This window comes from Salvelinus sp. IW2-2015, linkage group LG15, assembly GCF_002910315.2.
Source record: "Salvelinus sp. IW2-2015 linkage group LG15, ASM291031v2, whole genome shotgun sequence".
Lineage (NCBI taxonomy): Eukaryota > Metazoa > Chordata > Actinopteri > Salmoniformes > Salmonidae > Salvelinus > Salvelinus sp. IW2-2015.
The window spans coordinates 61,715,584-61,740,397 of NC_036855.1; the positions used below are offsets into that span (position 1 = coordinate 61,715,584).

At 44.2% G+C, this 24,814-nt stretch overlaps 2 protein-coding genes across 2 annotated transcripts in view; both read left to right on the forward strand.

Annotated features, from left to right (window-relative positions):
* Positions 1-24,814, forward strand: part of LOC111974789 (RNA-binding Raly-like protein) — a 294,018-nt gene that overhangs the window by 158,416 nt on the left and 110,788 nt on the right. The gene's annotated exons all lie outside the window — the stretch shown is intronic.
* LOC111974788 (kinesin-like protein kif7) lies at positions 10,674-22,952 on the forward strand. The gene is made up of 20 exons (XM_024002791.2): positions 10,674-10,942; positions 12,822-13,231; positions 13,855-14,055; positions 14,224-14,626; positions 14,748-15,095; positions 15,284-15,476; positions 16,285-16,428; positions 16,820-16,978; positions 17,111-17,259; positions 17,371-17,492; positions 17,605-17,739; positions 17,867-18,075; positions 18,213-18,410; positions 18,816-18,941; positions 19,875-20,051; positions 20,234-20,449; positions 20,666-20,872; positions 21,040-21,238; positions 21,586-21,747; positions 22,092-22,952. Exons 2-20 carry the CDS (start codon positions 12,904-12,906, stop codon positions 22,481-22,483), a joined length of 4,068 nt encoding a protein of 1,355 aa, XP_023858559.1. The 5' UTR covers positions 10,674-10,942; positions 12,822-12,903; the 3' UTR covers positions 22,484-22,952.

Genomic DNA, 24,814 nt, shown 5'->3' on the forward strand with positions numbered 1-24,814 from the left:
AAGACAAACCAAAATCAATTTACACAATGATAAAAAATCCATTTAGATAATGATCATTCTTAATTCAATACTAGGGAGGCTTTCTAGGTAGGACATGTACAGTMTTGTTGGGAATCACTCCATGTAGATGAGCTACAGTAGGAAATCATTCAATTGCCATTACAGCAACAGTTAGTGTGCACTGCACACTCTCACAAGCGGTGTTCCTCGTTATAGAGTACGATTCTCCGTCTAGTGTAAGATTCTTTCTGTGCCAGATGTATTTCAGAGTGGATTTTTTACACTTTGACGGGCGTGAAGAAGARGAGCACAGGGACTCTGGACTGATTTCTAAAGCGCAGCCCTCTRGTTACTGTAATAAAACAAATTGTTCATGTAACTCGACAGAGACCTCAGGGGAGACATCATGCTTGAGTAGTAAAGAGAAGCTGAGCTGTGCTCCAGTCATAGCAGACACTGGATCATGTGCTGTTTCTAGAGCTCTGATACCTCCTCAGATCTGCCGACAGGCCACAGGCAGGTATTCTATTATTACATACAATAAGAAACAACAACGCCTGCTGTATTTCATGTTCCCCTGCCACTGTAATGTTAGTCTGTCAGATGGAAACAAACCGCATTTCAGATTGAATTGAGCTGTTTTCTGAGCCGTTGGCTGTCACTCGCGTAAAGATGAGGCCCCTGGGAACAGAGGGAAAGTAGTACCTAGGGCCATAAGGGATTATTTAGTGGTTGATGGGGGGGGGACTGTCTTGGCTCCTAACTCCCAATGTACTCCTGACAGGTATTCCCTCATCAGCTTCTTAATGTGAGATCAATAGGGAAGCCCCCACCAGTGTTTGTGTGTACCTGCGTGTACCTGCATGCATGCGAGTGCCTGTCTGTTTGTTCATCTGTTTGTGCGTTTCTGTGTGTGTGTTTGTGTGTTTGTGCATGCACATCATGCAGTATGTATGTATATCTGTGTTGTTATCGGAGATAGGGGAGGGTCTGTTTGTCTCCATAAGTCTCTCCACTAATCAAAGCCGCTCCACGCCTGTGGAGAGACAGAACTAATGAAACGAGGGGTGAATAAAATGCCATTTAAGAAATTCCCGTCATGTTCCCTGCTGACAGGGCTGGGTGATGGGATGTTATAATGGAGTTAAGGTGAGGCCAGAGAGCTGCCCTAAGGGCATGATTATTCTCACTCAGAGTTATTGAATTAAAGTCCCCCTCATCCTCATTTCAGTCTGGTTCTGGAAAACTGGAATGCATTTTTCTTTTTACACCTGATTGTTTGGCCTCAGGGAGTCTGTTTTATCTTTCTCCCCGTGCAAGGTGCATGCTGGTCTAATTTGTAAGTGTTATTTAGAATCAGAATGTTTCCAACTGCATTGTCTAGACATTGTGATTTTAAATGTAACGACATATATACTGTATCTAGGTGTTCTTCCTCTTTTGTTCCCCATTCTACATCTTATGTCGAAAGGAGAATGTGAAATGTTCCGAGGTGGTGTGTTTTAGTCACGGGGTCAGGCCGAGACAGGAAGAAACATGCTTTTGTGTTTGTTATTTTCTCCTTTTTTGTGTTGATGCAAAAAAAATWGCAAATTGCCAGCATTTTATGAATCATAGTCTGCCATAATCATAGGCGCTCTAGTTGAACATTAGTTTCCATTCAAAGCGCACAAGGACAGAATTGGCCCTGGCCCCTCTCTGCCCGCTGTGTGGGTAATTGTATAGAGGACAGGCCTTCATTTGAGCTGGAGAGCATAATTCAGCCGGCTTTAATAATGCATTACCATTCCATGCTGCACCTATTAGTTCTGCCAGGACTCCAGRAGAAATAAGAGGAACATATTCCAGCSCTTTTTCCTCATGAAGACCCCAAGTAAATATATAAATGGATGCAGAGGCAGGCTCTGCTATTTTGAACGAGTCTCTCATATTCACACTAGCGGCTGGCCCTATTATGGTTAATATATATTTAATTGGGAAAACGTATTTGATCCAAGTCAATTTCACTCTCACAGTGGGACTCCTAACGTAATACATTACCCATGTCGGTGGCAAGTTACCCTTTCCTCCCCAGCCAAGTCTGCTCCCATTGAGTGGAGCTGACTCCCATACAATGCTATCCAATTATGACCTCCGCTTTTGTTTGTGATAACCCAAGCWGTTCCTTATGCAAAATAAATGGGACTTGAATATAGGCTAATCAGGCCAGTTAGCACACTGCCAAACCCGTCAGTGGGGGTAATGACAAAAAGCTATTTAGAGGCTAATAATTATATATTCATTGATATAGAATGATGTGTTTGTGTAGGCGTGTAGACAAAGAGAAAGCAAGAGGGATGGAGAAGAGTGGAGAGACGGTATTGTGACTACTTAGCCTTAGACCATTTCAAATGAAGCAGATTAGCCACAGTTCCAGTCAGAGGCGGCCAACACAGCTCCATACTACCTGCTGAGATCAATGGGGAATCATTCATTTACCCAAGTGCCTTATTTCACATTGACTCGTTTAAAATTCATGGACCCAGCTCCCTTTCAGCACCTTTTCAGCATCCAGACAGGTTGAACTGCCTTTGATGAGCAAGTTGATAACTTGATACTGAAAGACTGTTATACTTCTGCTACTCAGTTTGTTCCGACCGTTAAACAGAATGGCTAAATATTCATCAGAGAGGATAGCGGGTGAGGTATCATGTCCTATTTGAACTCTTTATTTCTACTTCAATGCATCCAATCAAGAGATCTGATCGTGATTGAAAGTATCTTAGGAAAATTATGTGCATAAACACGGTCTATTGCACATTTAGTTTCTCTGTGTCCCGCCGCGTCAGTTGGACGATTGGTTGCACTATGCATTAGATGCAGTTTGAGCATTTACAACGACACCCTCTCTCCATTGATGGGTTTTATTAGACTCAGAGTGCTGTGGCTGTATTGACTGCGTCCTTCCTGACCACTGAGAGAGGAGGGGGACACAGGTGACAGTCTCTGGAAATGAAGGACAATATTATGGATTTGGGAGGGACTGCCCACTCACAGGAAAGGGCATTGGGATTTTACACCATGACATTATTAACTTCTCCAAAACAGGATTTGTAAGGTCACATGGAGCCTTAATAAACAATTCAAACAGTTTAGTAGCTATAACTGCAGTCTTGAATTTATTTGTCTTCATTTCCTATTAATTAATACAGGTGGTAAATTAAATCTTACAATGTATCTGGCTGGACCTGATCGAGCTTGTCGTGTCTTTTTATTTTCCCTAGGGAGATGACACTGCATCGTGACTCAGAGGGCTAACATCCAAGCTGACCTTACAGAACGCTACAACAGAAACGGAGCCATAGCTCAAGGTGAAGAGTTCTGACTTTTGTGGTCCTGGATGCTATGGAAGACTAGTGATTTTGTTGTTGTAAATACAGCACCCAGACAACAAGTCATAGTCTACCTCAGTGTCCAGAACTCATGCATCAATGACACCTCAAGCTTTTAATAGAGACATAATCGTAGAACGCTTAGGAAGAGTGGACTCTTTTTTTTTTATTGTGGGATGCACTGTAACCTATTGTCATTTTCTATGGCTTATGTGTTCTTTGACGTTTCATCATAAATTCACATAATGTGAATTACCATTCAAGAAAACTCTCCATCTTGATTGAGGCATCTTTTATTATTCTTTTAAAATATAATGGCTTTTGTCAGTTCTGTGTTTAGGCTACATCTGATGTTAAAATTGACACGTTTCGGCCATAGAGGCTTCAATCATCAGATGCTGATGAAGACTTTATGGCCAGCCAAAATGGGTCCATTGTGAGTGTTGATGGAATAAATACTCATACTCATACTTAATCCTCTTCGTTCCTATCTGGAACACAAGTTTTCTATGAGAGAGCGCCACTGCTGCTGATCTCCAGCCTTTTGGGGAAATGTATTGAAATATGTTATAAAATAATGGATTATGTGTTGTGATTTCTTATTCGATCAAGTCTTAAGAAATCTTAGCGTAGGTCCTTAACTTTTTCTTTAGTGTTACCAATCCGAAGGTTATTAACACTGTAATAACACAATGCACACACTCTGTTTACAGATATCATTCCAAAGCCCTTGAGTGGCAAATAGTAAGTAGTAAGCCTTGGACAGGAAAGCCTTGTCCGTGCCAGACGGACCATAGTGCCAAATGACTCTGTATAATTTCCCAGCAGTATAGCCTTGACAATGTAGTGAAATTCTAGACKTCTATAGAATTTTTAATTCATTCGCCGCAAGGAAAYAAGAATGTATTGGTGGAAATTAGTTGTATTTATTGCATTTACAGTAGTTACTGGATGCAAAGAGAGATGGACAGATATGAAATGGAAGCCTAATGACAGCCATTTGTAATAGCTTTTTTTGAATATGAATATGCATCACAGAGAGTAACAATGAGAGTGGGCGTTACCTTCAACTCTGAGATCAGTGTAGGATGTTTCCATGGTTACTACCATGGCAACCTTTACTAAAAAACAGACATCAGCCTAGAACAAATCAGTATGGAATAGTCTGATTTCCATGGCCTCGAGGGTCATTGTTGGTGAAACTCAACAACCCTTTCAATGTGCTGTAGAAARACATCTCTATGGAAAAGGGGCATGCTGTAGAAAGCTGGATAATTGAATGGTGCCTCAACTGAAATGGACAGACAACCAAAATATAGACATAACTGCTACAATAATATCAGGCTATACTGCAGAAAGAATAATCTCCAAGGTCTTTTTGCAACATTGAGTATTAAAATGGCCTGAAGTACAGTGAAAAGATTGTTTTATACAGTGCATTTTGAAATTAATCCATAATAGATGATACCAAACTGAACTCAATGTTGGAGAAATACCTTTGGTATCATTTTAGCAGTAGACCTCCTCTGTCTACATTTCCTAGGTCATTAATTGTGCCATAGAGTTACGTTGAGTGGGTTTGAGACAGGGGCTCAGCAGCAATAGCCTACCAAAATGGCTTTCCAAGCATAGATCCAATAGTCTCAAAATCAATTTCTTAAAGATCCAATGCTGCCACTTTATCTCAATATCAAATAATGTATGATTAACAATTAAGAACCTTACTGTGATTGTTTTCAATTAAAATGTTAATAAAATTTTTAAAAACTTATAATATCAAAGAGCAATTTCTCAAGCAATAATTTTGCAGACTGAAAACTAGCTGTTGACTTCACAGGGCCTTTAATGAGCAAGGATATGATACATAAATTCACAGTGTTATTATTGGTTCATTTGTAATTATTTGCKTTCTTTTATTTGGGAAAGGTCATTTTTAACGTGACTCCAGCTGGCTTTCTGCAGAAACATGACAAAACATGATCCATACAGTGCATTTGGAAAGTATTCAGACCCCTTAACTTTTTCCATACTTTGTTACGTTACAGCCTTATTCTAAAATTGATTGTTTTTTCCCTCACCAATCTAGCACAATACCCCATAATGACAAGGCAAAAACAGGTTTTTAGAAATTATACCAAATTTATATATAAAATATATATATATATATATATGTATTGTGCTAGATTGGTGAGGGAAAAAACAATCKATTTTAGAATAAGGCTGTAACGTAACAAAGTATGGAAAAAGTCAAGTGGTCTGAATACTTTCCAAATGCACTGTATGGATCATGTTTTGTCATGTTTCTGCAGAAAGCCAGCTGGAGTCACGTTAAAAATGACCTTTCCCAAATAAAAGAATGCAAATATATATATATTGTTGGTGAAACTCAACAACCCTTTCACTGTGCTGTAGAAATACATCTCTATGGAAAAGGGGCATGCTGTAGAAAGCTGGATAATTGAATGGTGCCTCATATATATATATATATACACACAGTACTGTGAAAAAGTATTTGCCCCCTTCCTGAATTCTATTTTTTTTGCACATTTGTCACACTTAAATGCTTCAGATCATCAAACAAATGTTAATATTACACAAAGATAACCCAAGTAAACACAAAATGCAGTTTTTAAGTGATGATTTTATTTATTAAGGGAAAAAAGCTATCCGAACCTTCATGGCCCTATGTGACAAAGTAATTGCCCCCTCTTGTTAAATCATGAATTAACTGTGGTTAATCACATTTTTTGGAAAGCGGAGTTCAATTTCACTAGCCACACTCAGGCCTGATTACTGCCAGACCTGTTGAATCAAGAAATCGCTTAAATAGAACCTGTCTGACAAAGTGAAGTAGGCCAAAAGATCTCAAAAAGCAAGACATTATGCCGCGATCCAACGAAATTCAGGAACAGCTGAGAAACAAAGTAATTGACATCTATCAGTCTGGAAAGAGTTACAAAGCCATTTCTAAAGCTTTGGGACTCCAGCGAACCACGGTGAGAGCCATTATCCACAAATGGAGAAKATTTGAAACAGTGGTGAACCTTGGTAGGCCGGCCACTCCTGAACCAGGAGTACCAAAATTACCCCAAGAGCGCAACGACGACTCATCCAAGAGGTCAAAAAAGAACCCACAACAACATCTAAATAACTGCAGGCCTCACTTGCCTCAGTTAAGGTCAGTGTTCATGACTCAACCATAAGAAAGAGGGCAAAAAAAGAGGCAAAAAATGGGCTCCATGGCAGAGTTCCAAGGCGATAAAACCACTGCTGACCAAAAATAAAATAAAGGCTTGTCTCTCTTTAGGCAAAAACATTCTTGATGATCCCCAAGACTTTTGGGAAATATTCTGTGGACTGACGAGACAAAAGTTGAAACTTTTTGGAAGTGTGCGTCCCGCTACATCTGGCATAAACAGTAACACAGTATTCGAAAAAAGAACATCATACCAACAGTCAAATATGGTGGTGGTAGTGTAATGGTCTGGGGCTGCTTTCCTGCTTCAGGACCTGGACGAACTTGCTGTGATTGGATGGAACCATTGAATTCTGCTCCTACCAAAAAGTTTGTGCACCTCAAGCTGAAGCGCACTTGGGTTCTGCAGCAGGAAATGATCCAAACCACACCAGAAAGTCCACCTCTGAATGGCTTAAAAAAAAGGTTTTGGAGTGGCCTAGTCAAGTCTGGACTTGAATCCGATTGAGATGCTGTGGGTGTGACCTTAAAAAAGGCGCTTCATGCTCGAACCTCCACAGTGATGTGAAAGACTCATTGACAGTTATCGCAAATGCTTGATTGCAGTTGTTGCTGCTGAGGGTGGCACAGCCAGTTATTAGGTTTAGGGGCAATTACTTTTTCACATAGGGCCATGAAGGTTCGGATAGCTTTTTTTCCCTTAATAAATCAAATCATCACTTAAAACTGCATTTAGTGTTTACTTGGGTTATCTTTGTGTAATATTTAAATTTGTTTGATGATCTGAAACATTTAAGCGTGTGAACAATGTGCAAAAAAATAAGAAATCAGGAAGGGGCAAATACTTTTTCACAGCACTGTAAATATATACTATATATATTACACTGCTCAAAAAAATAAAGGGAACACTTAAACAACACAATGTAACTCCAAGTCAATCACACTTCTGTGAAATCAAACTGTCCACTTAGGAAGCAACACTGATTGACAATAAATTTCACATGCTGTTGTGCAAATGGAATAGACAAAAGGTGGAATTATAGGCAATTAGCAAGACACCCCCAATAAAGGAGTGGTCTGCAGGTGGTGACCACAGACACTTCTCAGTTCCTATGCTTCCTGGCTGATGTTTTGGTCACTTTTAATGCTGGCGGTGCTTTCACTCAAGTGGTACGTGAGACGGAGTCTACAACCACACAAGTGGCTCAGGTAGTGCAGCTCATCCAGGATGGAACATCAATGCGAGCTGTGGCAAGAAGGTTTGCTGTGTCTGTCAGCGTAGTGGTCCAGAGCATGGAGGCGCTACCAGGAGACAGGCCAGTACATCGGAGACGTGGAGGAGGCCGTAGGAGGGCAACAACCCAGCAGCAGGACCACCTCCGCCTTTGTGCAAGGAGGAGCAGGAGGAGCACTGCCAGAGCCCTGCAAAAATGACCTCCAGTAGCCACAAATGTGCATGTGTCTGCTCAAACGCGTCAGAAACAGACTCCATGAGGGTGGTATGAGGGCCCGACGTCCACAGGTGGGGTTGTGCTTACAGCCCAACACGTGCAGGACGTTTGGCATTTGCCAGAGAACACCAAGATTGGCAAATTCGCCACTGGCGCCCTGTGCTCTTCACAGATGAAAGCAGGTTCACACTGAGCACGTGACAGACGTGACAGAGTCTGGAGACGCCGTGGAGAACGTTCTGCTGCCTGCAACATCCTCCAGCATGACCGGTTTGGCGGTGGTCAGTCATGGTTGGGGTGGTATTTCTTTGGGGGGCCGCACAGCCCTCCATGTGCTCGCCAGAGGTAGCCTGACTGCCATTAGGTACCGAAATGAGATCATCAAACCCCTTGTGAGACCATATGCTGGTGCGGTTGGCCTCGGGTTCCTCCTAATGCAAGACAATGCTAGACCTCATGTGGCTGGAGTGTGTCAGCAGTTCCTGCAAGAGGAAGGAATTGATGCTATGGACTGGCCCGCCCGTTCCCCAGACCTGAATCCAATTGAGCACATCTGGGACATCATGTCTCGCTCCATCCACCAACGCCACGTTGCACCACAGACTGTCCAGGAGTTGGCGGATGCTTAGTCCAGGTCTGGGAGGAGATCCCTCAGGAGACCATCCGCCACCTCATCAGGAGCATGCCCAGGCGTTGTAGGAGGTCATACAGGCACGTGGAGGCCACACACACTACTGAGCCTCATTTTGACTTGTTTTAAGGACATTACATCAAAGTTGGATCAGCCTGTAGTGTGGTTTTCCACTTTAATTTTGAGTGTGACTCCAAATCAGACCTCCATGGTTGATAAATTTGATTTCCATTGCTATTTTTGTGTGATTTTGTTTGTCAGCACATTCACACTATGTAAAGAAAAAGTATTTAATAAGAATATTTCATTCATTCAGATCTAGGATGTGTTTTTTAGTGTTCCCTTTTATTTTTTGAGGCAGTGTATATATACACGAGTAAGTACACACATAAGTATTCAGACACTTTACTCAGTACTTTGTTGAAGCACCTTTGGCAGCGATTACAGCCTCGAGTCTTCTTGGGTATGACACTACAAGCTTGGCACGCCTGTATTTGGGGAGTTTCTCCCATTCTTCTCTGCAGATTCTCTCAAGCTCTGTCGCTGCACAGCTTTTTTCAGGTCTCTCKAGACATGTTKGATCGGGTTCAAATCCGGGCTCTGGCTGGGCCGTCAAGGACATTCAGAGTCGTTGTCCTGTTGGAAGGTGAACCTTCGCCCCAGTCTGAGGTCCTGAGCGCTCTGGAGTAGGTTTTCATCAAGGATCTCTCTGTACTTTGCTCTGTTCAGCTTTCCCTCGATCCTGACTAGTCTCCCAGTTCCTGCCGCTGAAAAATATCCCCACAGCATGATGCTGCCACCACCATGCTTCTCTGTAGGGATGGTGCCAGGTATCCTCCAGACGCAATGCTTGGAGTTCAATCTTGGTTTCATCAGACCAGAGAATCTTGTTTCTCATGTCAGAGTCCATTAGGTGCAATTTGGGAAACTCCAAGTGGGCTTTCATGTGCCTTTTACTGAAGAGTGGCTTCTGTCTGGCCACTCTACCATAAATGCCTGATTGGTGGAGTGCTGCAGAGATGGTTGTCCTTCTGGAAGGTTCTCCCATCTCCACCGAGGAACTCTGGATCTCTGTCAGAGTGACCATCGGGTTCTTGGTCACCTCCCTGACCAAGGCCCTTCTTCCTCGATTGCACAGTTTGCCATGGCCGCCAGCTCTAGGAAGAGTCTTGGTGGTTCCAAACTTCTTCCATTTAAGAATGATGGAGAATGATGGAGGCCACTGTGTTCTTGGGGACCTTCAATGCTGCAGAAAACAGCATTACATCCCCAACAAAGACCGAACAAGCAGTAATCTGTCTCATAGAATCTTCAAAATTAAGTATGAATGAAATCAAAGACTGTGGCGTTTGCTGTGTAGTATCAATCATTTATGAAACTCAACAGAAAAACTATAGTGAACTATAGTGCCTTTCCAAATCATGTCCAATCAATTGAATTTACCACGGGTGGACTCCAATTAAGTTGTAGAAACATCTCAAGGATGTTCAATGGAAACAGGATACACCTGAGCTCAATTTCGATTCTCATAGCAAAGGGTCTGAATACTTATGTAAATAAGTTATCTGTTTTTTATTTTTTATAKATTTGCAAACATTTCTAATAACCTGTTTTTGCTTTATCATTATGGGGTATTGTGTGTAGATTGAGGAACATGTTTAATTTAATCCATTTTAGAATAAGGTTGTAATGTAACAAAATGTGGAAAAAGGGAAGCGGTTTGACTACTTCAGATAACATAATATAACCATATGTGGATATTGCAATAATAATAATAATGAGACTATGATTAACCATGTTTTAATATTGAAGGATAAACTGCCAAATAACCTACTGCATATATGCTAGAGTACTCTTATTTCTCCTGTCTTATTCAAATGTAAAAAAACGGAGAAGATTCAGAATCATAGTTTATTTGATTACAGTCATCTGACCAGAGCGGTTTCAATTGAACACGCTCAGCACATTACTTTGGACGGGTTGTGAATAGATACAGTACGAACGGAAGTGACTTTTCATAGTACGCTAGTAGAGGATTTTAGCTAACCCTTTTCCTAACCTTAACCTAATTATCCTAACCTCCTAACCAGTAAAAAGTAATTTACGGTCATGGATGTATACCCAAAGATTTGTTCTATCTGTGTTACCACATAGTCGAAACCCTTTGGACGAGCATCTGCTAGTGTCTACTGAATGACATCACTTCATCCAAACATTCCCACACCTTTCCTGCAACTCTCAAGTCTCTCTGCTGGAGGTTAATGGATTGGAAGATGAAAAGTTAAAGTTTTCAGTAAGTGAATACATTGCAATATGTTATTTACATATTCATTTTACACATTTGTTTTTTCCTGCTTTATGTATGCATAAGAGGTACGGGATAACTCATTTGTGTGTAACAACAACAAAAACGTTGTAGCTAATMTTAGCTAGCTAACTTTTTTGGGCCAAATACTGCTAGCTAACGATGGCGTTCTGTGAAGATACTCAACCGAATTAGCTATTTTGGCAGCTAACGTTACGGTATACGTATGTATTTTGTTGTTCTCGTAAAACAATGTTAGCCAGTTAGTTAGTTAGCAACAAAAGTTACTTTCCTCGCTAGTTAGCCAGCTAGCTACCGAGACTATCATTAGATCTGGTCCATCGAGCGATGACAAAGAATTGGCTGGTCATTTTGTATTTATTTAACTAGACAAGTCAGTTAAGAACAAATTATTATTTACAATGACGGCCTACCAAAAGGCCTCATGCGGGACGGGGGCCTGGGATTAAAAATAAAACATAAATACAGGACAAAACACATCACAACAAGAGACAACACTTCATAAAGAGAGACCGAAGACAACAACATAGCAAGGCAGCAACACATGACAACACAGCATGGTAGCAGCACAAAATATGGTACAAACATTATTGGCACAAAGTCAAAGGGAAAGAAGGTAGAGACAACAATACATCACACAAAGCAGCCACAACGGTCATCTGCTAACGTCTTCAGTCTGAGTGTTATTTTTGGCAGTAAATTACTTTTGTTTAGTGACTGGCATCAATATACCTTCGCTGTAACTCAGAGTAAAGATGTTGCCAGAGTGATGGATAACGTGTTCTTATGTGCGCACAGGGTGGCGTACTTTTAAGCATTTTGGTCCACGCTCATACTTTGGATCCCCACTAGTGTAAGCGCACCCGACGTCAGTGGTCGAAAGTATTTTATTTAGGATAAATGGTACCCTGCACACGCAGAGAAGGGTCAGAGAGGAAGATGCGAAGCGTTAGTATGTATGGGATAATAAACTTGTCGCCTGCCTTCCTACCTTTGTGACAATGACTCCCATTATTAGGGCGGAGACATGAACATCTCGTCATTATATACAGATCTCTGGAAAACGTATCCAGGCAGCACTCTCTGGCAACATTTATACTTTTGGGTCTACTCTACAAATCATTGATTGGGTTCGTGTATGCAATGGACACGCAATGGACCAGAGCTATGCCATCCTGTGTGTAACTAAGCTAAAGCTAACCTGCAGGCTGTGCGAGTTCCAAATCAAAGTTTTTGTTTACTTGGCGGACGAGACGTCAGACATCTTTTCCATGCTAATTAATGTATACAAATCCCCAAAACAAATTCAGACTGGATGTGCTGTTTAGCAGATGACTAGCCAGTTACAGAAATCCACATCTTGTTTTGCTAGATGCTTATTTTATTATGACCAGATAACAATGCCATCTATGAAGTTCCCATCATAGCATGGACTCATTGGCATTGTCTATATAACGATAGAGCTAGGCCTATATTTAAGCAATAAGGTCCGAGGGGGTGTGGTATATGGCCAATATACCACAAACCGTATTGCTATTATAAACTGGTTACCAATGTAATTAGAGCAGTAAAAATAAATGTTTTGTCATACCTGTGGTATATGGTCTGATATACCATGGTTTTCAGCCAATCAGCCTTCAGAGCTCGAACCACCCAGTTTATAATATATTATTTACATAATATATTTGTTGTGCCTCTTTCTATTAGCATTTTATTTCTTTCACACATCTTATTTCTTTCCAACATGGATCACATTGAATGTTAACATATTTTCTGTATGAGGATTATTGATGGGGGTTTTCTGTATGAGTGTATTAGTTGATTGTGGTTATTTTGGCCTGTGTAGGATGTCCTGTCTAAGATGATTGAACTCACAAACCAGAAACCCTGAAGGGACCCCTGACAACTAGGCTATCAGGGTATCAGCGATGTCTCCCAAAGTGCCTGGCCATGGCAGGGCGGAGGACATGGCGGTGCAGGTCGCTGTTCGAGTGCGCCCCCTGCTGCCCAAGGAGCTGCTGCACAGCCACGAGAGCTGCATGACGGCTGACCCTGAGCAGTGCAGYGTCACTCTGGGTCACGACCGACACTTCCACTGTGACTTCCTGTTTGAGGAGAACAGCTGCCAGGAGGAGGTGTATGCTGTGTGTGTCCAGCCCCTCATAGAGGCCTTCTTTCAGGGCTTCAACGCCACTGTCTTCGCCTATGGACAGACAGGCTCTGGCAAGACATACACTATTGGAGAGGCCAACATTTGTGAGTTTCTGGTTTCTTCCCTGCTACCTGCAATGTTTGGTCATTTAATAATTTTTGTTCTATGGCTTTTGAGTCCGATCAAAGGAGATGTACTAGCTTGTTGTGTAGAGGAGCGGAGAATGGATGCACGTCTTCTGGTGTGTGATATATAAATGCTGATATGCAGAGAGTTCACACCCATCCTGGAAGCCAACTGCACTTCCTACAATTCAGCTGCCACAGCCTGCGGGAACAGTCCATACCAGACAGGCTTGCCATCTGAGKTACTGGTGTGTGAGATGGCAAAGCTGTGTGGGTGGGTTATGGTTATAACACAGAGCGTGTGTGTTTGTGTGAGATGAAGTATATGTTATATTAGATCAGTTCTGTGGTGCATGTGTGTGTCAGAGGTATGTGTTCCTTCAATGAAAACAGTGCAAAGCTGCAGGCAATAGTTTTATATACGTACATACTTAATTATCCTTAGAGGTTACTAGGCTATACCATACAGGGTATATGAACCCAGTGTCTGTGTGTAGCTTCATTTAGGGATGAGGTGCAGGGCATCGTCCCCCTGACTCTTATACACATCTAGATGTGTATAAGAGACAGGCAGGGTATATGAACCCAGTGTCTGTGTGTAGCTTCATTTAGGGATGAGGAGCAGGGCATCGTCCCCAGGGCTGTGGCTGTGGTCTTCAAGCTGCTGGATGAGAATGACCTCAGTGACTTCTCTGTCCGAGTGTCTTACCTGGAGGTGTACAAGGAGGACTTCAGGGACCTGCTGGAGGTGGAGACAGCCAGCAAGGACATCCACATCAGAGAGGATGACAAGGGCAACATTGGTATGGATCATTTTTGTTTGTTTTTCCAACAAATATTTATCACAAACAAGCATCTCTTTGTGTTGTCAGGGATCTTAAATTTCAACATGAGGGTAGGGAGTAGTCAAAGTCATGTGTGTTAGTTATTCATGGCTCTGTCTGTGCTCATGTTTGTGCGCTTCCCTGCAGTGCTGTGRGGGGTGAAGGAGTGTGAGGTGGAGGGGCTGGACGAGGTGCTGAGCCTGCTGGAGTCTGGCAACACGGCCAGACACACAGGCGCCACCCAGATGAACCCCCACTCCAGCCGCTCACACACCATCTTCAGCGTGCACATGGACCAGCGCCGCGGCGGCTCCCGGGCCCATGGTAACRCCACCARGGGCACCGGGCTTCACGTCCTCTCTTCTAAGTTCCACTTTGTGGACCTGGCAGGGTCGGAGAGGATCCTCCGCACAGGAAACACAGGGGAGAGGCTGAAGGAGAGCATCCAGATCAACAGTGGACTGCTGGCCCTGGGGAATGTCATAGGAGCCCTGGGAGACCCCAAGAGGAGAGGCACCCATATACCATACAGGGACTCCAAAATCACCAGGTATGTAGTCTAACATTTGGGTACTCATAAAATGGTGTGCAGGATATATTGCTTTCCTCCTCCTTTTTRTTGCAAATAATTTCCCCCCGATTGACTTATGACATTTAAAATCTGTATTCAGGATCTTGAAAGATTCTCTGGGAGGAAATGCCAAAACYCTGATGATTGCATGCATCAGCCCCTCCTCTGCGGACTTTGACGAGAGCCTGAACACACTGAACTACGCCAAGCGGGCCCGCAACATCCAGAACCGGGCCACGGTGAACTGCKGAGGAGAGCCGGACCGTGTGGAGGGGCTGGAGCAGCAGATCCGGGCGCTCCGCAGGGCCCTTGAGAACCGTCAACGCTCAGAGACCCGTATCATCGCCCGCTCGGACCCAGACAAGCGGTCGCMCCCCGGAGAGGGAGAGKTCATCAGACTGCAAGCCCAGAGTGCCCACTACAGGACCTGCACTGACACTGCATACAGGTGAGATGAAACTGCTTTGTTTTTCTTAATAATCATTGGCAATAAGTTCAGTAGTTGACTAGATGTAATATAATCAGTTTTATAAACAAAGTGCACTTTATTGTGAGGACAGATGTGTGTGGGTGTTGTTTGGCTAATGAGCTCAGGAGTAGTTGTCTGAATATGTAAGTCTGTGTACCCATCKCCAGGTTGCTGTGTGAGCTGCAGGGTGAGGGGYCGCTGACTGRGGAGCAAGGCCTGAGGGTGAAGGACTGGCTGTGTTCTGTGGAGGAAGAACGCAGCGGCCTGACCACTGCCTCAGGACCTGACAGCGGCATTGAGAGCAGCTCCACCGAGGACACCTCCGCTCTGAGGAGGGGGAGGYCTGCCGTCAAGAACCAGGTCATACACACATTAACAATCACTACATCACTCACTACATATTCATAAAGCTCCTATTTATTCAAAGAAAAGGTTGAACAAAATATTTTATCTTATCAACAAGAGGTTCATCCTAGGGCTGGGTAATATATCGTATTTTAAGGTATACCGGTATGAACCCATATACTGCTATGGGTTTTTACAATGCTGTTTATAGCGATATGTTGATACAGTGCTAAGTTAACAGTTCTATAAAGTGGACTACTTCATGGTCAGTTTTTTCCTAGTTTGATTTGAGTTTAAAGCAGTCAGAATGMCAGAAGCCCAATAAAACCACTTAAAAATAATTTGTTGTTGTAACTAACCAAAGTAAAGTTGTTGCCAGAGTAATGGATAACGTTTTCATATGTATGCACATGGTGGCATACTTTTAAGCACTCTGGTCCACGCTCATCCGTCGGATCTCCACTAGTGCACCCAACGCTAGTGGTCGAAAGTATTTTCTCGTGGATAAATGATGCCCGGCACACACAGAGAAGGTTCRGAGAGGAAGATGTGAAGAAAGAGGTTTCACTGCTCATAAAACATATTTAGAATGTTTATTTTTCAGAAACATAAAATACTGTCAAATACCACCATACCTTCAAAAATGAGAAAAATATTGTAATGTGATATTTTGGCCATGTCGCCCAGCCCTAGTTCATCCTATCCTAAAAACATTCAAACAACCTGATGGAGTTATGGTGGTAAGACATCAATRATCTCACCGAACAATCCAGGTAGTGTTGTGCTCTGTGACTCATAATGTATCTGTCATTGAACCCCACAGGAGGCAGAGAGTGGTGGGGAGGAGTTGGGCCGTGAGAGGGAGGAGAGTGTGGCTCAGCTCCAGGGCCAGGTCCAGCAGCTGGAGAGAGAGAACACAGACTTCCTGGCTGCTCTGGAGGATGCCATGGAGCAGTACAAACAGCAGGTCAGAACTACACAGCATTTTGACTTCTTACTGGCATTTTAGTGTTCAACATGACAGCACTGTAATCATCAAATCAAATCTATTTATAAAGCCCTTCTTATATCAGCTGATGTCACAAAGTGCTGTACAAAATCCCAGCCTAAAACCCCAAACAGCAAGCAATGCAGGTGTAGAAGCACGGTGGCTAGGAAAAACTCCCTAGAAAGGCCAGAACCTAGGAAGAAACCTAATCATCAAAGAATAAAAGCAAATACATTTTGTCTCATTTCTTAGTCTGTCCTCACTTGCCTCCTATATTTCAGTACTAGTCTCTGTCGATAATCATTTCCATCTTGAGAGATGATCAACATTGTTCATTGTTTCAATGTTATATTCTCTCCCCCTCCCCTAGAGTGATAAGCTGCAGGAGCAGCAGGACYTGATAGTGGAGCTGCAGTGTCTGCTCTCGTGGCCAGGTGTACCGGGGCTGGGATTACACCTGACACCACGCCCCCACACCYCCCCCCAGGGTTCCACGCGCCACTCCCACAACGGACTCACCAACAGACAGGTAACACATCAGATCAGCACCTCTTAGTAGTGGTATGAAAACTGGCATGAAGTTCCAGTCTCAACATTAATCAGTAGTGTGTTCCACAGTGTATGTCGCTGTGTGCTATGAGTGTGACTGTGTTGGCTGTAGGTTGGTCCACTGGAGAGCAGCTCATTTGGTGACCAGATCCAGTGTGGTTATGGTCAATCTTCTCATGWCCACGAGGACCTGGGAGGGGGAGAGGTGAAGGACTCTGAGCAGGAGGACACTTACGTCAACATGAGCCATGACAGACGGAAGTATGGAATATCACATCTTTATTTAAAACAGAGTGAGATCAGGCAGATTATAGAATGCCCAAGCATCATTGACTTTCTAGGTTATTGATGGCTACTGTATGTATCTCTTAGACACGTGAATCTGACTTGGACTAAGAGAGTTATCATGGGTGGATCAGCAGCTGGAGGGAGAGGTCTCCTGTCTCAGCTGCCTGGGCTGCCTGCCTCTGAACAATTCTCCACCAGGCGACCATGTGAGTCCCACAGCAGGACGGGGCCTAATCAAATTCTAAATGAACTAATTCAAAGTTAAGTTATGACTGTGGAAGCACTAACATGTGTTTGCGTCCCCTTCTCTCTGTGCAGCCAACTCCAGTGTAGGGGAGAGCTCAGTGGGGCTGGGGTCAGAGTGGGGCCTGCTACAGGCCCAGCAGAAGATCAGAGAGCTGTCTGTCACCATCCGCATGAAGGAGGAGCTCATCAGAGAACTGGTCAAGACKGGTACATACCTAAGACCATTCCTTCCTGGCTTTCTYTATGATGGCAATCACATGCCTGTTTTCRCCCCATAAAKAATACGTWATGTACCATGGAGTGGTGGGACAGATGTTATCGTGTATTACTGTAGGTAAGGACGCCCAGGCTCTGAACAGGCAGTACACCCGTAAGATCTCTGCCCTGGAGGGGGAAGCTGAGCAGGCCAGGCAGGAGGTCCYGGAGGCCCAGAGACAGCTTCAGGACCTGGAGAAACAGGAGAAGGAGACCAGCGGTGTCACTGACAGGACCAGGGCCCAGGAGTGTCGCAGGAAGATAGCTGCAGCACAGAGCAAAGTACAGGTCTGTCTGTCTGAGTCAGACTCCTACACTAATGCATACTGTACACTCGTAACATCAGTTAGTGTGTCTGCTCATAGTGGATGTTTGTATTTGCCTGTGTCGGTTTGTTCATATATGTGTGTGTGTGTGCGCATTAGGTCCTGAGCCAGCGTCAGAGGGACACTGCACGGCTGGCCTCGCTGTCTGCGCAGAGCGAGCGGCGTGTTTCGGAGCTGGAGCGCAGCGTGCAGGGCATGAGGAAGCAGCAGGAGCAGCTGCAGAGACGTCTGCYACACGAGAGCCAACAGAAACGACGCCTGGAGACAGAGATGCAGCGACGCACGCACAGAGTCAAGGTGCAGCCCTGGAGAATGTAGAATACAAAGTGGAGCAGGACAATGCTGTGGTTTTTACCGATTGGCATTTGTCACATCCAAAAGTTTTCAGTGATCACATGACATCAACACATGACTAATTTGCATTCATAGCGTATTACAAACACTCCACTGTGGCCTAAATTCTGTGGACAGAATTCCAACATGTAACTAACACCTGAATTATGCATAGCAGCTATTTCTTAGCAGCTATTTCCCCACATCAGTTTTCTCAAATGAGAGAAGGACTAGGCAGTTGGATGGCAATTATATTGTTGCTATTAGAATATGATGCCTGCCTACCTTGGTATCCCTCTGTTTTTACTTAATACTACTTCTTTCCCTCCATCCATCTTTCCCTCCCTCTTTCCATCCCTTCCTCCCCAGGAGCTGGAGATAAAGAATGAACAGCAGCAGAAGATCCTGAGGATAAAGACGGAGGAGATTGCTGCCTTCCAGAGACAGAGACGCAGRGGCAGCAACGGCTCTGTCATATCACTGGAGGAGCAGCTGGTGGGACATGGGGCTTCTACAATGCTTATGAAGCATTTATATAGCACATATAAACAGTTTATTAAGTATTTATCCACCAGTTATACAATAGGCATATAATCTCAAAAGCATTTATACAGATGTTACATACAAACCATGCTCATTCACCTCTATGCAGTAGTTCTACACCATTTATAAAGTAAATCTACGGCCTTTTAAAGTATTTTATGTGGTTTTACTCATAGTTTCCTCTATATATGAGCCAAGGACATAAAACTAGCCTGGCCAGGAGATCAGCTGGCTACATATTTATCCAAAAAGCATGTTTCAACATCCAAAGGCTTTATTTCCATTGTTAAGAGTGAAAGATGAAAAATGCCTCGTATCCCCGAGCAACTAAATGCAGCTGAGTTTCCCTGTGTGTTTCCTTATATCTCACACTCATAGTACACATTGAGTGGAGTCTCAAGTCATTAACTGGTGTGCCTGGACAGGCCCAGAGCTCACACTGACACTCACACTGGACCAGCGTGATACACAGCCACCATACTGAACTCTGTGAGAAAGCCTGTTTTAGTGGGTCTCTTAGCATGGTCTATTTAATGAAGAGAGTAAAAGACCTGGCAGTCTGTGTGATGGAGATAGGTGCGATATAGATCAATACACTGAATGATGGGCAATCAACAACAAAAACTCAGCTGCCTGTAAGTTATAGATTTACAATGTTGTGAGGCACAAGTGTTTAATTTTTTCTTGTCCGGGCTTCCAATGAGCTAAATGGCTCGTCTTGTTATTGAACGTTCTTCAGATGTGGGATGTGTCTGCATTTGCTGTGTGTGCCCCTTTGTGTGCAATGTGAGTTACGTCTGAAATATTGAGCTCCTTTGTACGGTACTATCGTGTTTCATTGTGGATCCAAATGAAGTGTGTCTGCATGTGTTCCCGTGCGAGCAGAAGATTGAGGAGCAGAAGCGCTGGCTGGATGAAGAGATGGAAAGTGTTCTGGAGCAGAGGAAAGGCCTGGAGGACCTGGAGGGAGAGCTGACCAAGAGGGAACAGATCCTAGCCAAGAAGGAGGCCCTGCTGCAGGAGCGCAGTGGCCTGGAGACCAAGAGACTCCGCTCCAGTCAGGTACACACACATTAAACAGGCCCCACACACTCAGTGGCCCTACAGGTATAGTGGTTTGCCAAGCTAATTTCACTGTCAATTTAATGATTTACTGTACTTCTATTTGATAAATCATTCATAAATCTAGTACGGCCGAGTAGCGTCTTTCCTTCAACTGTAGTATATCTCTTCTCTCCCCGTAGGCCCTCAGTGAGGACCTGGTGACGCTGTCTGGCCGTATCGAGTCTCTGGAGCGGGAGCTGAGTGAGAGGAACGGCCTGCTCCGCAGCAGCAGTGCCCAGGACTCRCAGCAGATCCGCCAGGAGATCAACAACCTGCGCCAGGAGAAGGACACACTGCTCAAACAGAGAGTGGAGCTGGACGACAAACTACGGCAGGGTAGTCTGCTCTCACCAGAGGTCAGAGACCCTACAGGCTTACAGAAGCTTCTAACARCGCCCCAACACTTCTCTGTGGATTCTTTCCATACGTAGTATTTGTATAGTTTCTGTAGTTTGGCGTGTTAGGCGCTGAGTGTCAATGCTGGCGGTGCCCCTGTAGTTTGGTATATTGRGTGTGTGTGCCTGTATTCCCCCCCATTTCAACCCCTGTGGTTCTCTTTGWTCTGTCCCCAGGAGGAGCGGTCTGTGTTCCAGTTGGACGAGGCCATCGAGGCTCTGGACGCTGCTATAGAGTATAAGAACGAGGCCATCACCCAGAGACAGAGGCAGCTGAGGGCCTCTGCCAGCATGCTCTCCCAGTGGGAGATGAACCTCATGGCCAAACTCAGCTACCTGTCTGCCTCAGAGACCCGTGCACTGCTCTGCAAGTACTTTGACAAGGTCTGTCTGTGTGGCCCTCTTCCCTGCTGTTGTGGTTTTCACTGTGTCAGCTCAAATACATGGCCGCCTAGCCAATGTGTACACGGCAAGTCTCCATTCTGATTCAAAGCAGAATGGAAATGGAGTGAGAGAGAAAGATAGGGGATGTAAGTTGTTTGTGTGTGTAGGTGGTGTCGCTGCGGGAGGAGGAGCGTAAGCTGCAGCTGGCCCTGGCAGATCTGGAGATGCGTGGTGAGGAGCAGCTGCAGCTGGTGCAGTGGCTGGAGAACGCTCTGGACCGCACACAGCTCGACACGGACCGCAGGCTCACACAGCAGCAGAAGGAGCACGAGAGGAGTATACAGCTACTGCTACAGCAGTGCCGAGGTGGGCCTCACACACAAATAAATACACACACCTGTAGGATTTAGGCATAACATGTCAGAATATAACCAACATTTTTTGTTTTCAACAAAGATCTAGGCACATTTGCCATTATTGCTCCAGCTCAAGACAACAAAATGAGACACAGGCACAACTACGCATATTTATTTTATTTTATATATATATATATATATATATTGTTGATATTTTATCTCTATTAAGTTTGCCATGTCTATACCCTCCATTCAATCCTCCCACACCCAGTGTGATAACAGCCACCAGGCCCATTATCTGCAGCGCAGTGTTCCTCAGGTATTGTTGTGGTCCCCCTGATGTTTACTTCCCTACAGAGCAAATGGACGAGGGCCTGGCGGGGAGGCAGAGGCAGTACGAAGGCTGGATCCATAACCTCAGTAAAGAGCTCAACCACTACAAGGCTGCCAACCTGGAACTGAACAACAGGTTCAGGGAGCTGTGTGGCAACACCAGCCAACCCATGGACCAGGAAAGGGGTAATGTATGGCTCATTTTGGATAGGGACATACTATTGTAATTTTTTCAAAGCGCTCTAGTCAGTGGGTGAAGTACATTAATGTAACATAATGTAGGTAAGATAACAGAAGGTATGGGTATAAAAAACAATCCAATCTGATTTCTGCTAAAATAATCCTCATCTGCTCAAATACTTAGACATCTGCTCTCTCAGATTTAAAAAAAAGTACATATGTAAAATGCACATCTGTCAGGGAATAATAAGTATTCAGTGTTTGTGACTGAGTATTCCTCCTAGTCTGTCCTGTTCAGTGCTGGGCTGTGAGGCATGTGAATATTCATTATTTTATATGTTGCGTTGCAGTTCCAGTCTTTGAGGGCAGAACAGCAGGCAGTGGCAGTGTGGAGAGGCTGAGCCGAGGCCCAGACGACAGCCGTAGGGGAGGGCCASGAGAGCCAGAGAGACCAACCAGGTCCCGGGAGGAAATAAGGGAACTGGTCAACACCCCTCTCCCTGCCACATGGAGGCGCTCCTCCCTCCCCAACGAGGACCCCTGCGGCATGGAGGAGCTACAGCAGCAGGTGGCCATGGAGACGCCTGTAAACCGGGTGGTTCAGACCGGTACGGGCCCTTGGAGTGGGACGACATCTCTGCCATTTGCCAAATCACGCAGAGAGTCCCGCCGATCCAGCCTCAACACCGGACCATTGATCTCAAACAATTCCAGAATTGATGTGAGGAAAAATCCTGTTTAAAAGCACAAGGACCTCATGGTAGAATCAAGTTTAAATGCAAAAGGACCTTAGGCAGAGCCAAAGGACTTAATGGCAGGATACTGTTTAAAATGCAACAGAATCAAGTTCAATTGAACATGTCAAAATGTACTTTTTTTTTCTTGTTTTCGTATTGTTAAYATTATGTATTTGTTTTATAACCTGTAAGTATATTTTGTATTCATCCATTCTTATTTTTCTATATTTGTGGTTTTATAAATAAATGTTGGAAGAATGCTCTTCATTTTCTATATCAAGCACTTTTCTTTTCCTCCGTGTAATTCATATCCGCTTTTAGAATCATAGACGTCATCATCGGTTATGCTCTTCACTGTTGCTAGTTTGTCATCACTACCCATTTCTGTATGTGAAATAAAATATGATTCTTGYTTCTGTAATCTCTGACTGACTAATATGTTGTAAAGGCGTAATATAAAAAATATTGAAAGTTGTGGTTTGGTGGCTAAATAATTTATAAAAATTGCTATCTTAAATGCATAATGCCATACATTTGCCCTTTTTACATCAGTGCTATACAGATACCCAGCCTAAAACCCCAAAGGGCAAGCAATGCAGAGGCACAGTGGCTAGGGAAAAACTCCCTAGAAGGGTGGAACCAGGCTCCGAGGGGTGGCTAGTCATAGAATTAGAATACTACAATGGGAATTAAACTTATTACGATGGGATAAAAATCAACCATTTTGGTCAGGGAGTTGTATGACTGCTGTGATAAAATATTGTGTGAAATAATGAATTTGAAGAATGTAACTGCACTGTATGATTGTTAGTTAGCCAGACAGTTCAAGAAGAATGATTCCATACATTTTTCCATTAACTTCCAATATGCCAAAATTACATTCAAACAATGCAGTCACTCCACAGCCATACACTGGCTGAAATCAGTTAATGGCAAGTTGTAAATGCAACTAGATATTGTATCATATAATAGCACTCACAGCTTTCCAAGAAAATGAAAATATAGACATTTATGATCTATTTACATTTAAGTCATTTAGCAGACGCTCTTATCCAGAGCGACTTACAAATTGGTGCATTCACCTTATGATATCCAGTGGAACAACCACTTTACAATAGTGCATCTAACTCTTTTAAGGGGGGGGGGGTTAGAAGGATTACTTTATCCTATCCTAGGTATTCCTTAAAGAGGTGGGGTTTCAGGTGTCTCCGGAAGGTGGTGATTGACTCCGCTGACCTGGCGTCGTGAGGGAGTTTGTTCCACCATTGGGGTGCCAGAGCAGCGAACAGTTTTGACTGGGCTGAGCGGGAACTGTACTTCCTCAGAGGTAGGGAGGCGAGCAGGCCAGAGGTGGATGAACGCAGTGCCCTTGTTTGGGTGTAGMGCCTGATCAGKGCCTGYAGGTACMGAGGTGCCGTTCCCCTCACAGCTCCGTAGGCAAGCACCATGGTCTTGTAGCGGATGCGAGCTTRAACTGGAAGCCAGTGGAGAGAGRGGAGGAGCGGGGTGACGTGAGAGAACTTGGGAAYGTTGAACACCAGACGGGCTGCGGCGTTCTGGATGAGTTGTAGGGGTTTAATBGCACAGGRAGGGAGCCCAGCCAACAGCGAGTTGCAGTAATCCAGGCGGGAGATGACAAGTGCCTGGATTAGGACCTGCGCCGCTTCCTGTGTGAGGCAGGGTCGTACTCTGCGAATGTTGTAGAGCATGAACCTACAGGAACGGGTCACCGCCTTGTTTGTTTACATATACATTACCAAATGTATGTGGACACCTGCTCGTCAAACATCTCATTCTAAAACTATGGGCATTAGTATGAAGTGGTCCCCCCTTTTCTGCTATAATAGCCTCCACTCTTCTGGGAAGGCTTTCCACTAGATGTTGGAACATTGCTGCGGYGARTTGCTTCCATTCAGCCACAAGAGCATTAGTGAGGTTGGGCACTGATGTTGGGCGATTAGGCCTGGTTTACAMTCAGCGTTACAATTCATCCCAAAGGTGTTTGATGGGGTTGAGGTCAGGGCTCTGTGCAGGCCAGTGAAGTTCTTCCACACCGATCTCGACAAACCATTTGTGTATGGACCTCGCTTTGTACATGGGGCATTGTCATGCTGAAACAGGAAAGGGCCATCCCCAAACGGTTGCCACAAAGTTGGAAGCGCAGAATCGTCTAGAATGTCATTGTATGCTGTAGCGTTAAGATTTCCTTTCACTGGAACTAAGGGGCCTAGCCCAAAAAATGAAAAATAGCCCCAGACCATTAGTTCTCCTCCACCAAACTTCTCAGCTGGCACTATGCATTGGGACAGGTAGAGTTCTCATGGCATCCGCCAAAT